Below are 14519 nucleotides of genomic sequence, written 5' to 3' on the forward strand. Positions count from 1 at the left end.
GACTAATTTAAGATAGTGTGGTACTGGCATAAGGACAGACACAGAGATCAATGAAAAAGAACCAAGAGTCCAGAAATAAATCAATTTATTTATTGTTAATTAATTTCTGACAAAGCTGCCAAGACTGTTGACTGGGGAAATAATAATGAAGCTGGGAGAACAGGGTAGTTACAGGGAAAAGATTGAAGTTGGACAACTATCTTACAGTATGTATAAAAACTAACTCAAGAAGTATCAAAGACTTAAATACAAAACAATAAAAATCTTCAAAGAAAACAGAGACTTGGCAATTGTTTCTTAAATATGACACCATAGGACAAACAACTAAAGAACAAATATACTTAAAATTAAGTTTAAAGCCAAAGTAAAACTTTTTTATGCTCCACAGGATACTAAGAAAGTGAAAGAAAACGCACAGGATGGGAGAAAATATCTGCAAATGATATACTTGATAAAGGTCTATGATTCAAAATATATAAAGTACTTTAACAACTCAATAATTTTAAAAAAAAATTAAAAATTGAATAAGGACCATGAATAGACATTTTTCTAAAGATACAAACTGCCAATAAACACATGTAAAGATGTTTAATATAAATAATCAGGGAAATACAAATCAAAACCACAGTGAGATGCCATTTTACACTCCCTAGAATGGCTACAATCAAATGTCAAATAATAAAAATTGCTGGCAAGGGCCTGGAGAAAATGGAACCCTCAAACACTGCTGGATGGAATAAAAAGTGATGCAACTACTTTGGCAAACAGTCTGGCAATTCCTCAAAAGGTTAACTGTGGTGTTATCATTTGATGCAGCAGTTTCATTCCTAGGTGTTCATGGACACAGGAGAAATAAAAACATATGTCTACACAGAAACTTGTACACAAATGTTTACAGAAGCATTACTTATAACAGCCACAAGGTGGAAGCAACCTAGATGATAAATGGTTAAAATCTGATATATCCAAACAACTGAATATTCAGCAATAAAAAGGAAAAAAGTATTGATACAACTACAGTATGGATGAATCTTGAAAACATTACACTAAGAGGAAGTGAGATACAACAAATAATATATATGATTCTATTCATAATATGCAGAACGGACAAATGTACAGAAACAAACAGTACCTTAGGGTTGGGGATTCAGGGGTCGGGGATGTAATAAGTAAGGTGATGAAAATGTTCAGTAAAAGATTATTCCTCTTAGTAATTTCCCATCCGTCCCCTCACTCTGCCCATCGGCTATCAACCCCTGATTGTCTCTGCTGTATTTGGAGTTGAGCTCAGTTCTGCATTAATGCCAGAGGCTCAAATAAAATCTGTCTTGCTGGTTTTTAAAAAACAAACAAACAAACAAACAGGGTTAATTGTATGGTATGTGAATTATATTTCAATCAAGCTGTTTTAAAACAAGGAGAGAGGAAAGGGTTGATAAACTGTACTTCTTCAAAAATTGGCATAACCGGGGCTTATGCAGGGTAAAAGAAAGCTGGGCATTATTAGCTATATACGACACAAAATATGTGATCTTCACAAACAAACAGAAATTTGATTCAACAGTCAACAAGTAAAGAGCTTGTGACTTATTGCAGACACTATTAGGTACCTATCCAATATCTATTTCCCTTTCTTCCTTGCTAAAAGAAAAAAGATTTTATTTGGGGGTGGCAAAACACTCATCTAAAGCTTAACGTTTGTGACCTCCCTTGATGTTAATTCTATGCAATGAGACATAAACCAAAGTCTTCTGGGAGTTTCTGGGAAAGCTCAGTTTTCTTGATCAAAATCAATAATCAGGACTATCACAGTCCATTTCTCCCTTCTTCTTGCCTATATCACATAGATGTGGTATCTAAAATTGCAGCTACCACCTTGTATATGTGAAGCAACAACCAAGACAATGGAAAATGACAAACTAAAGATGATAGGTCAAAAAGATACCAGAGGCCTGAATCTTTGTCTCACAGAGCTGCTGTACCAACTTGGACCTCCTATTCTCAGAATTATATTTCTATTCTTATATTAAAACTAATAGAGTTAGGTATTCTGTTTCTTAAGGCAAGAGTTATTCTCAATAAATATAATGCTTGATCAGTCAAAAATTTTTAAATCTTTCAGTCTACAGAACATTCAAAGATAGTCTCAAAAATCAAAGTGGGAAATTAGGTAAGGAAATTTCTGATTCTTCACAATGGACATCTTAAAAATTAAAAAAAAAAGGTTTCCGCCCTCAAGAATCGAGAAAATAAGAACTCATGTTACCTGACACATTCTGTCAATATTTTCTTCAGTTGGCATTACAAAGTACACTGCAGGAACATCTGGAATAGGATCTCGATCAGAGTGCAAAAGCCTATGAGACGTAAAGAATATAAAATTTACTTTTTTCTTAATCACTTATCTAAAAAGATAGTTAAAAACAGTACTTCTCAAACTAGAAGTTTACCAGTTCAAGGACAGTGACCCGTACTCTAAAAGCTCTTACTGCAATTAATCATTTAACCCAGCTTTCTTCTTGTATCAATGTTAATATTATTTATTAGTAACATCCTAATCTCAGTTTTAATTTCTTCTACTCCAATCACTTTACTTCTAATGCCTCTTACGGTCAGAGTTTCTTCTACCAATATTCTCTCTGAATGAGAACTAATGCACATTCAAAATCAATTTTATTCCCATTTTTCTTAGAAATATGGTGGGAAGAGCTAAGTGCGAAGAAACTGCTATTCTCTAAGAGAGAAAACAGAAAGCTGGAACTATTTTTAGAATCTTTAGAAGTGATGAAACATTTAGCTATAAATAAAATCAAATATATATTTTAAATGAAAGGTATATGAATGCTTCCTTAAATCTTTAAGACAATATATACCATTCTATTTATTGCTTCATGAGAATGTATAAGAGATCAGCGAAGCATCTCATAGACTGTACAACCTGATAGCTTTTTCTTTTACAATTCAGGGAGTATAATCATTCAAATATCCCAATAGCAAATGAATGACAAAATGTCTTTACCACTGTAAGATTTTACCATGTTTATATCAGGAAAAAAGAGAAATATTCTATTTCTACAATATTCCAGTCATCCTTCTATAAGCAATATCCCATATACAATCTTCTACATATATCCTTTTATATATACAAGTATTTCAGTCATCCTTCTATGAAGAAGAGAGTCAAAGAGGCCCATGCTGCCAGTGAGTCCACATTCAGTAACTTCTTTCCATATGTCTGGCTGCTGCTAACATCAAAAGGATTATAATGTGCTGGCAGCCACTGGCTGCTGTCTCCTTACACTGACTGTCCATCTATCTAAAAGGCTACACCCACCTTTTCATGCTCTGGAAACCTGTAATTACTATTTTCTACAAATCAGCCTAAACCAACTTGCTATTCAAGAATACAGTCCTCTCTAAATGTTCCATTAGGTTATGTATGCAAAGTAATGCAATTTATTTGCTTTACCAGTCATATCATAAGAAATATAATCAAATAAATTCAGTGGTTAAGAAGACAACGTAAAAAGTCCTTTTGGAGATTGACTGTCATTATTTCCTAGCTACTTAAAGTTTTCATAGTAAAGATATACCAATTTAGATATTCCTCTTTCAAAAAAGTGTTTTTTTAATCCCTCACTGAACTATAGTTTTACTTGATAACTGTACTTATTTTACTTTCATATATGACCACTTTGACAGCCAAATAACATAGTAAGCCTAAGTATTAGTGTAACTACAAAGAATAATAAACAGAAAGCTCTACCTGTCATCAGACATCGTAAAATATTTACAACTGAATCACTGCTTATCTTTCAAAGGGAGGAAAGTAAATCCAACTAGGAATTGGGGGTGATTCTTTGAAATTAAAAATATGTTTTCTATTTCTTTCTACCTAAAATAATGTGACAACACAGATCAAGAGTAGGAACAGGTATAACTACAATTACAAACATTAAAAATAAGTCCTATATATGACATAAATATGGGACCCACTTAGAGAGAGAAAATACAAGCATCAAGCAAGGCTGATATTCCTGTTACTATTAATAATCCCAATTAGTGAAAAGTCCTTATAAAAAGAGTATTTCAATTAAAGGAATAAAAAAATTTCAAAGCTGAAAGAGACCTTCAGACAACAGTTCCTTTCCTTTACATGAGAGCAAACCCATCTGTAGGGAAAGACACAAAAGAGAAAATTTAAATTGTCAGACTGAGGATTATTTTTTCCTTTGGAAATAAAAGGTTTAAGAGAAGATAAGAGGAAAAAATGTTGTTTTCTATATACAAGTACTATAACAACATTATTTTCTTAATAAACACCCCTAGTAATTTGATTTCTGGGTGGCTAATATTTTTTAACAATGTATTTGAAAACAAATGCCATTTCTAGAAATATTTTAAAACTCACAGATGCAGAGTTATTCCCATGTCTCTCAGCTCCTTCACAGATAGCAAAGGGGAGATGATATCTTGGCCAAATCTGTCATAAATGAGCACCTAGTTAAAAACAAGAGTCATGTGTTTTTAAAACATAATTATCAATGAACAGTCAATAGAGAATCCAATATTAAGATGCTGTTGAAGTACATTTTATTTTATTTTTGCCACACTGGACTGTCAGTTCCCTACCCAGGGATTGAATCCGAGACCACTGCAGTGGGAGCACAGAGTCTTAACCACTGGACCGCCAGGGAAGTCTGAGTACATTTTATTTTAATATACTGAATTCTTATACTTACCTCAATTTAATATTTTTCACAATTATTTACCAAAATGTCCACTTAACCTAGTAATTCATTCTTTAGAAGTGTTATTACTCTGGTTAAGGTAAATTATTATGTTAATTCTTCTTATAAAATACTTTTTTCGAGGTTAAAAAACATACTGGAAACTATAACATACTAGAGACTATAGTAAGATATAGCTTATTATATCTTAAGCTATAATAAAGGACTTTGAACATACAGTAAACTCAGATACACTCCCCTATCCAGCTCACATATGTCCTTTCTAAAAAGAGAGAAGTAAAAATCAGTCTTCCCTTGTGGCTCAGCTGGTAAAGAATCTGCATGCAATGCGGGAGACCTGGGTTCGATCCCTGGGTTGGGAAGATCCCCTGGAGAAGAGAAAGGCTACCATTCCAGTATTCGGGTCTGGAGAATTCCATGGACTGTATTGTCCATGGGGTCACAAAGAGTCGGACACAACTAAGCGACTCTCACGTTCAAAAAGCAGTCACTCTCAAAACTAATGCTTAGCAAATTCAAAGACTATTTATAAAAATCTTCCTGCTCCAGTTACAAAAGGTTGGATGTTGCAGAATTCAAATTCTTCTTTACACCTCAATACACCATATTATTAATCTTGTGATAACAGAAGTGATGGGTAGGGAAAGAATTTGACACAAATCTGAACCCCATAAATGTTCAAGTTATTTAATTCATATGCTCTAGAAATTCATATGCTCTAGAAATAATAAGTGTTGCAAAGGGAAATAGGAAGATGACTGCAAATAAACAGGAAGGAAGAGGAAAATGAGGGAAACTGCTAAAGCCTAAACTGTAAATTCAATATAGATGATTTTAATCACCTCTATTAGTGTTAACCCAAAGGACTTATAGAGACTCATAAAAGTTTTCAAAACACTCCAAACTGTAACCAAGTTGATTTGCTTTTAACTCGTAGAAAGAGAGAAGTATAAAGTGGCTATAATCTAATAAATTTTAAACCAAATCAATTGCATTATAATCTCTTTGAAGAAAAAGATGGAATTAATAGATACAAATTATTAATAATATACATAAAACAGATACACAGCAAGCATTTACCATATAACACAGGGAACTACATTCAATATCTTGTAATAACCTATAATGGAAAATAATTTGAAAGAAATCTCTATATATAACAGAATCACTTTCTTGTACCCCTGAGATTAACACAATATTGCAAATCAACTATACTTCAATTAAAAAAAAAGATTCACATTAAGAAGCCATGTTAAATAAAAGCAAAATATTCATGCATTACAACTAAAATGTGTTACTGTTTGTATTAACAAGAAATCCCCTCCATCACCACCAATAAGGGCTGAGAGAAAGAATCTCCATTAAAATAAAAGTCTCTTACCTTCCATACTGGTTCTCCAGTGCTATTTTTAACATGAGGCACATTAAAATTCAACATACGCTTCAAAGCCACTGGAAATGAAAACAGTTTTATTAAATATTACCAATGTCTGTGATTTCACTTTCCTCCCACATTTATTACTTATTACCTCAAAACAAAATGCACAAATCACTCTGGAAAAACTGATTAATCAAATGACTTTGTAAGACAATTTCATCAACAGTTAAAAGGCAGATGTCTAGAAGATTTTCTAACATGCGGTAAATATCTGCTTCCACATGAAAACATGAAAAATGTTCAGGAAGAAGCCTTTTCCATGTCTCCTGATGATACCACACTATATTTTATGTAGACGCAAAAAAAAAAAAAAATCCTGTCAATCATGAACTTGCAGTGGCCTCAACAGATAAACTGGTGCTGTTGTCTGTTTATTGTGTGGCTAAACAAAGAGATTAAGATCAGTATCGATGGGCTTCCCTAGCAGCTCAGCAGTAAAGAATCTGTTTGCCAATGCAGGAGACATGGGTCCAAACCTTGGTCCAGGAAGATGCCATATACCACGGAGCAACTAAGCTCATGCATGGTAACTACTGGGCCTGTGCTCTGAGACCTGGGGAATCGCTAACTATTGAGCTCATGTAACCCCGGTATTAAAGCTCGTGCACCCGAGGAGTCCGAGCTCTGTAACAAGAAAAGCTGCCACAATGAGAAGCCCACACACTGCAATGAAGAGCAACCCTCAATCTCTGCAACCAGAGCAAAGTCCAGGCAGCAATGAGGGCCCAGCACAGTCAAAAATACATACATACATTACTGTAAAAAGATCAGTACTGATAGAAATAAACATCATCTATATTTAGTTGGTTCAAAACCTTCATACAGTAGTTCTATTTTTAAGCTGTCGTGGAGTGCATTCTATGGCAAATTTATCCTGTCAGATCCACTAGTGAGACTTTCCTATAGATGCGGTAGGTAACTGATAAACCCTGATTAAAAAATATACAACTCTATAATCACAGAAGTTACGGTCTACAGGTTATAGCATTTTGTGGTTTTTATCGCTCTTCTGTTCATGATTTATAAGCAGACTCAATACTCTTGCCTGGAAAATCCCATGGATAGAGGAGCCTGGTAGGCTACAGTCCATGGGGTCACGAAGAGCTGGACATGACTGAGCAACTTCACTTTCATTTTTCACTTTCATGAACTGGAGAAAGAAATGGCGACCCACTCCAGTATTCTTGCCTGGAGAATCCCAGGGAGAGAGGAGCCTGTTGGGCTGCCATCTATGGGGTCGCACAGAGTCGGACACGATTGATGCGACTTAGCAGCAGCAGCAGAAATGTCTTCTAAGAAAAATTAAAATCTTGCTATACTTTTACATGCCCTTCATGGATCACAGCCTTGTTGTGGCTAAGGGCTTGCATAATTCAATGAAGCTATGAGCCATGCCATGCAGGGCTACCCAAGAAAGATGAGTTAACGTGGAGAGTTCTGCCAGACTATGGTCCACTAGAGGAGAGAACGGCAAACTACTCCAGTATTCTTGCTGTGAAAACCCCATGAACAGTATGAAAAGGCAAAAAGATATGATGCCAGAAGATGAGTCCCCAAGGTTGGTAGAAGAGCTGAGAAATAGCTCCAAAAGAGTGAAGAGGCTGGGCCAAAGCAGAAATGACACTCAGCTGTGGATGTGTCTGGTGGTGAAAGTAAAGTCTGATGCTGTAAAGAACAATATTGCATAGGAACCTGGAATATTAGATACATGAATCAAGGTAAATTGGATGTGGTCAAGCAGGAGATGACAACAATAAACTCTGACATCTTGGGAACCAGTGAACTAAAATGGATGGGAATGGGCAAATTTAATTCAGATGACCATTTTATCTACTACTGTAGCCAAGAATCCCTAAGAAGACATTAAGTAGCCCTCAACGAAAGAGTTCGAATTGCAGTACTTGGGTGCAATCTAAAAAATGACAGAGTGATCTCGGTTCGTTTCCAAGGCAAACCATTCAACATCACAGTAATCCAAGTTTATGCTCTAACCACTAAGGTCAAAGAAGCTGAAGTAGAATGATTCTATGAAGACCTACAAGATCTTCTAAAAATAACATCAAAAAGAGATGCCCTTTTCATCACAGGGGATTGGAATGCAAAAGTAGGAAGTCAAGAGATATATGGAATAACAGGCAAGTTTGGCCTTGGAGTACAAAACGAAGCAGGACAAAGGCAAAAAGTTTTGTCAAGAGAACACACTGGTCACAGAAAACACTCTCTTCCAACAACCCAGGAGACAACTCTACATACGGACATCACGAGATGTCAATACCAAAATCAGACTGAATTATATTCTTTGCAGCCAAAGAGAAGAAGCTCTATACTGTAAGCAAAAACAAGACGTGGAGCTGTCTGTAGCTCAGATTATGAGCAGCTTAATGCAAAATTCAGGCTTAAATTGAAGAAAGTAAGGAATACCAGTAGGCCATTCAGGTATGATCTAAATCAAATCCCTTATCATTACAGAGTGAGATGACAAATAGATGATCTAAAGGATCTGATCAGATAAGAGTGCCTGAAGAACTATGGAATTAAGTTTGTAACACTGTACAGGAAACAATGACCAAAACCATTCCCAAGGAAATGGAAGAAGCCAAAGTGGTTGTCTGTGGAGGCCTTAGAAATAGTTTAGAAAGGAGAGAAACAAAAGGCAGGGGAGAAAGAAAAAGATGCACTCAACTGAATGCAGAGTTCCAGAGAACAGCAAGGAGGTAACAAGGCCTTCTTGTTGGCAAAGTAATGTCTCTGCTAGTTAATATGCTATCTAGGTTGGTCATAATTTTCCTTCCAAGGAGTAAGTGTCTTTTAATTTCATGGCTGTAGTCACCATCTGCAGTGATTTTGGAGCCCCAAAAAATAAAGTCTGACACTGTTTCCACGGTTTCCCCATCTATTTCCCATGAAGTGATGGGACCAGATGCCATGATCTTAGTTTTCTGAATGTTGAGCTTTAAGCCAGTTTTTTCACTCTCCTCTTTCACTTTCATCAAGAGGCTTTTTAGTTCCTCTTCATTTTCTGCCATAAGTGTGGTGTCATCTGCATATCTGAGATTATTGATATTTCTCCCGGCAATCTTGATTCCAGCTTGTGCTTCATCTATCACTTTGCCAACAAAGGTCCGTCTAGTCAAGGCTATGGTTTTTCCAGTGGTCATGTATGGATGTGAGAGTTGAACTGTGAAGAAAGCTGAGCACCGAAAAACTGATGCTTTTGAACTGTGGTGTTGGAGAATATTCTTGAGAGTTCCTTGGACTGCAAGGAGATCCAACCAGTCCATCCTAAAGCAGATCAGTCCTGGGTGTTCACTGGAAGGACTGATGGTGAAGCTGAAACTCCAATACTTTGGCAAAGAGTTGACTCATTGGAAAAGACCCTGATGCTGGGAGGGATTGGGGGCAGGGGGAGAAGGGGACGACAGAGGATGAGATGGCTGGATGGCATCACCAACTCGATGGACTTGTGTTTGAGTAAACCCTGGGAGTTTGTGATGGACAGGGAGGCCTGGCGTGCTGCAATTCATGGGGTCGCAAAGAGTCGGGCACAACTGAGCGACTGAACTGAACAAGGCCTTCTTAAATGAACGGTGCAAAGAAGTAGAGGAAAACAATAAAATGAGAAAAACTTAAGATCTCTTCAAGAAAACTGAAGATATCAGGGAACATTTCATGCAAAGATGGGCACAATAAAGGACATAAACTTTAAGGGCCTAAAGAAGCAGAAGAGATGGCAAGCACACACAGAAGAACTATACAAAAAAGATCTTCATGACCCAGACATCCACGATGGTGTGGTCACTCACCAAGAGCCAGACATCCTGAAATGTGAAGTCAAGTGGGCCTTAAGAAGCATTACTATGAACAAAGCTAGAGGAGGTGATGGAATTCCAACTGAGCTATTTCAAATCCTAAAAGATGACATCAAAGTGCTGCAAAGTGTCAGCAAATTTGGAAAACTCAGCAGTGGCCACAGGACTGGAAAAGGTCAGTTTTCGTTTTAATCCCAAAGAATGCCAATGTCAAAGAATGTTCAAACTACTGCACAATTGCACTCATTTCACACGCTAGCAAGGTCATGCTCAAAATCCTTCAAGCTAGGTTTCAACAGCATGTAAACTGAGAACTTCCAGATGTACAAGCTGGATTTAGAAAAGGCAGAGGAACCAGAGATCAAATTGCCAACATCCACTGGATCACAGAAAAAGCAGGAGAATTCCAGAAAAACATTTACTTCTGCTTCATGGACTATACTAAAGCCTTTGACTGTGTGGATCACAACAAACTGTAGAAAACTCTTAAAGAGATGGGAGGGCCAGACCATCTTACTTGTGTCCTGAGAAACCCGTATGCAGGTCAAAAAGCAACAGCTAAAAAGGGACAGGGAACAATGGACTGGTTCCAACTGGGAAAGGACTACGTCAAGGGTGTATATTGTCACCCTGCTTATTTAACTTATATGCAGAGTACATCATGAGAAATGCTGGGCTAGATGAAGCTCAAGCTGGAATTAAGGTTGCGAGGGGAACTATCAATAACCTCAGATAAGCAGATGACACCATACTAATGGTAGAAAGCAAAGAGGAACTAAAGAGCCTCTTGATGATGGTGACAGAGGAGAGCGGAAAAGATGGCTTAAAACTCAACATTCAAAAAACTAGGATCGTGGTATCCAGTCCCATCACTTCATGGCAAATAAAAGGGGAAAAAGTGGAAGCAGTGACAGGTTTTCTTTTTTGGGGCTCCAGAATCATTAAGGATGGTGACTGCAGCCATGAAATTCAAAGACACTTGCTCCTTGGAAGGAAATATATGACAAATCTAGATAGTGTATTAAAAAGCAGAGATATCCCTTTGCTGACAAAGATCCATCTAGTCAAAGCTATGGTTTTTCCACTAGTCATGTACAGATATGAGAGTTGTACCATAAAGAAGGCTGAGTGATGAAGAACTGGTGTTTTCGAATTGTGGTCCTGGAGAAGACTCTTCAGAGTCCCTTGGACAGCAAGGAAATGAAACCAGTTCATTCTAAAGGAAATCCACCCTGAATATTCACTGGAAGGACTGATGCTGAAGCTGAATCTCCAATACTTTGGCCACCTGATGTGAAGAACCAACTCACTGGAAAAGACCCTGATGCTGGGAAAGACTGAGGTGGTTGGACAGCACCACCGACTCAATGGTCATGAGCTTGAGCAAACTCCGGGGAATAGTGAAGGCCAGGGAAGTCTGGTGTGCTGCAGTCCATGGGGTTGCAAAGAGTTGGATATGACTTAGCAGCTGAACAACAACAATACTTTCAGATGAAACTGAGATTGCGGGGATACTCTTTTGCCCCCTTCTGATGTCAGAAGCTTTCTCTATCTCCTTTATACTTTAATAAAACTTTATTACACAAAAGCTCTGAGCGATCCAGCCTCGTCTCTGTCCCCGGATTGAATTCATCTCCTCCGGAGGCCAAGAATCCCGCGTCTCATCGTTCAGCAACAACCTTTCATCTTGGGGGCTCGTCCGGGATCCTTCAGGACAAGATGGGCCTGATAATCTATGTGAGCCTACTTCTGCTGACTCCAAAAATCCTGAGTCTGCCGTTTGATCCTCAAGACAATGCCTTCCTGTCCTGGGCTCACTCTTATGCTGCATTCCACAGTCTAACTGCTGGGTCTGTGGACCACTCCCTTCTTCATCCGTGAAAGGCGTCCCATGGTGGACATCTCCACTTCAAGGAAAGGACTTTCTCCAAGTCTGCAAATACCTTCAACAATCACATGTGATGCCTCTTCTTAAACTGATGACATCTAACAACCTTAAGATAGACTGATGTAACTATGGACATAATGTGACTTTTGATTTTAACTTGGTTTAATGACTATTTTGCCTTACATCTATAACTGTATAATGGGGTTTTCTAACCGTCTAAAAGCTTTTAATTTACAAATAGTTGTCCGAGCTCCTATGAGTGCCACAGCCTCCTCCAACTATTACTTGGGGCCCCTGGATCAGACATCCTCACTATGAGGATTAGGAGAATATGTTGCCTCACCAATTTAGGGACAACGCCCCTTGTCAGCTCGGAAGCAGTTATGGAATGAGAATGACGCCCCTTTTCCCTACGCAACATCCTCCTAAAAGAAAAGGGGGGAATGAGAGTCATTTCCTAGACAGGTTGATAAGAAGTCTAGGGGTCCCCAAGGAGAGAGAGGTCTGGGATATTCAAGGAGGAAGAAAAAACTTTTTTACTTTTTTTCCTCTACATTCCTTAGGATTATATAACAATAATGTATCCTGCCTGAGGACAGTCTTTGGATTAAACCCTCTGGCCAACTCTGTTATCTTAAAATGTAAATTATGGGAGTAGGTCTGGTGAGGTCTTTACAACCTCCAGATATTCTTTGGATTCATTGGAGAGTATATAACTCCATTGCTAACACTAGCAAACGGGGTACTCTTTTGCCCCCTTCTGATGCCTATGTCAGAAGCTTTCTCTATCTCCTTTACACTTTAATAAAACTTTATTACACACACACACAAAAAAAAGAAACTGAGATTGCCAATATTCAAGGGAGGGTAGCTTATTAAATGACTGGGAACCCTAAAATCTACCTGGTTGATTTTTAAAAAGCATTTGAATCAGGTTTTATTAATACAGAATAATCTACAACCTAAACATCTACCAGAGGAGTTTACAATACTCAAATCACCTGGGTATCAATTTACACCATCTTCACTCACTAGAAAAACTTCTAAATGCTTATTTCTGGAGGCAGGTAAAATAACAGAGGAGACTGCACTTCAGTGATAAATATATTTATATGTACAGAGATATAGAGATGGTTTTTTGGTAAAATACTTGTACCTAATATCCAGACAATAATACACATTGCCAATAATTTGGACCTACTTCAGAAGCTCACAGGTGTTATAATATTTCACTTTCTTAACAGAGGACCACTAGGAAGATTCACAGCCTGGGTTACATATGAGTTTCAGGTGCATGGTGTTCTCCAGAAGGCCTTCACTAATGGAAAGCAGCCCATGTCAGCAGATATTCCCACATTTGCCTTCTCACCTCCATCTTGGTGAATTTCCCCAATTGTAAGCCTTGGCTAACTTGTTAACAGGGATTCTGACACAATGGAGTTGTTAATAAAGTAAATGGTTTATGCTCAAGAATATATAAGGATGTATTTTGGGCTTCCCTGGTGGCAAAGAATCTGCCTGCCAATGCAGGAAATGTGCGTTTGATCCCTGAGCTGGGATGATTCCCTGGAGGAGGAAATGGCAACCCATTCCAGTATTCTTGACTGGGAAATCCCATGGACAGAGGAGCCTGGTTGGGTACAGTACGTGGGGGTGTCACAGAAGAGTCAGACACACCTTAGCAACTAAACAATAACAATTTTACTTTCACTAAAGTATTCCTCTAAAGGCTTAAATTAATTGCTTTTACTGAAAAGACCAAACACACTATCTGCAGTCCTAGACTTCACTAATAGTTTCATCCTTACCTGGAATGCATTCTTCATTCACTATACATTCAACTACACTTACTATTCACTCACCTAATGTTTAGTGAGTGTTTATACCATCTGCCAGACATTGCTCCAGCTACTGGCACTAAACAAAACATTCAGTCAAAATTACTTCTCATTAAGCAGCTTTCATTCTAGTTGGGGGGGGAAAGATAGCAAGTAAAACATGTGGTATGTGAGATTATGATAAATGCTATGGAGAAAAACAGAGACGACAGGTAGAAGAGATGGGTGTGGTGTAGTTTAGTCAGGAGAGGCCTCCTGAGAAGTAACATCTGAGAAAAATCCCAAAGGTGAGGAAGTGAGCCATGTAGGTCTCTCTGAAGGTAGTATTTCAGAAAAAGGAAAGGCTTTGAAGTGCATTCTGGTGTGTTCAAGGAAAGGAGAGAGTAATTAGCAAGTGAGTCAGAAAATTGAGTGGAAAGCAGATCATATAGGGCTTTGTAGACCACCTGTGGCTTTTACCATGACAGAAATGAGAAGCTGCTAGAGCTGTTGCTGCTGTTTAATCACCAAGTCGTGTCTGACTCTTGCGACCCCATGGACTGTAGCTCAGCAGGCTCCTCTGTCCACGGGGTTTCCCAGGCAAGAATACTGGAGTAGGTTGCTATTTCCTTCTGCAGGGGATCTAGCCCACCCAGGGACTGAACTGGGAACGTGGATTCTACACCTCTGAGCCACCGGGAAGCCCCAGGCTGCAAGAGGATTTTGAGCAAGTACGTGACATGATCACTCCTGGTAATGTGGGGAAAAAAATGAAGGTGAACAGGAATATAAGAGCTCATTATGCAATGTGTCAGT

General features: G+C 38.1%; 1 protein-coding gene across 2 annotated transcripts in view; it reads right to left on the bottom strand.

Annotated features, from left to right (window-relative positions):
• SCFD1 (sec1 family domain containing 1) overlaps positions 1-14519 on the bottom strand; it is a 117117-nt gene that overhangs the window by 101459 nt on the left and 1139 nt on the right. For both annotated transcript variants that reach the window (XM_070478059.1, XM_020876808.2), the window contains exons 2-4: positions 6133-6203; positions 4412-4500; positions 2267-2357 (exon numbers count right to left, since the gene is read on the bottom strand). In XM_070478059.1, coding sequence (XP_070334160.1) covers positions 2267-2357; positions 4412-4500; positions 6133-6203 — 251 coding nt within the window. The remainder of the gene's footprint in view (positions 1-2266; positions 2358-4411; positions 4501-6132; positions 6204-14519) is intronic.

Source organism: Odocoileus virginianus, chromosome 16 (genome assembly GCF_023699985.2).
Source record: "Odocoileus virginianus isolate 20LAN1187 ecotype Illinois chromosome 16, Ovbor_1.2, whole genome shotgun sequence".
Classification (NCBI taxonomy): Eukaryota; Metazoa; Chordata; class Mammalia; order Artiodactyla; family Cervidae; genus Odocoileus; species Odocoileus virginianus.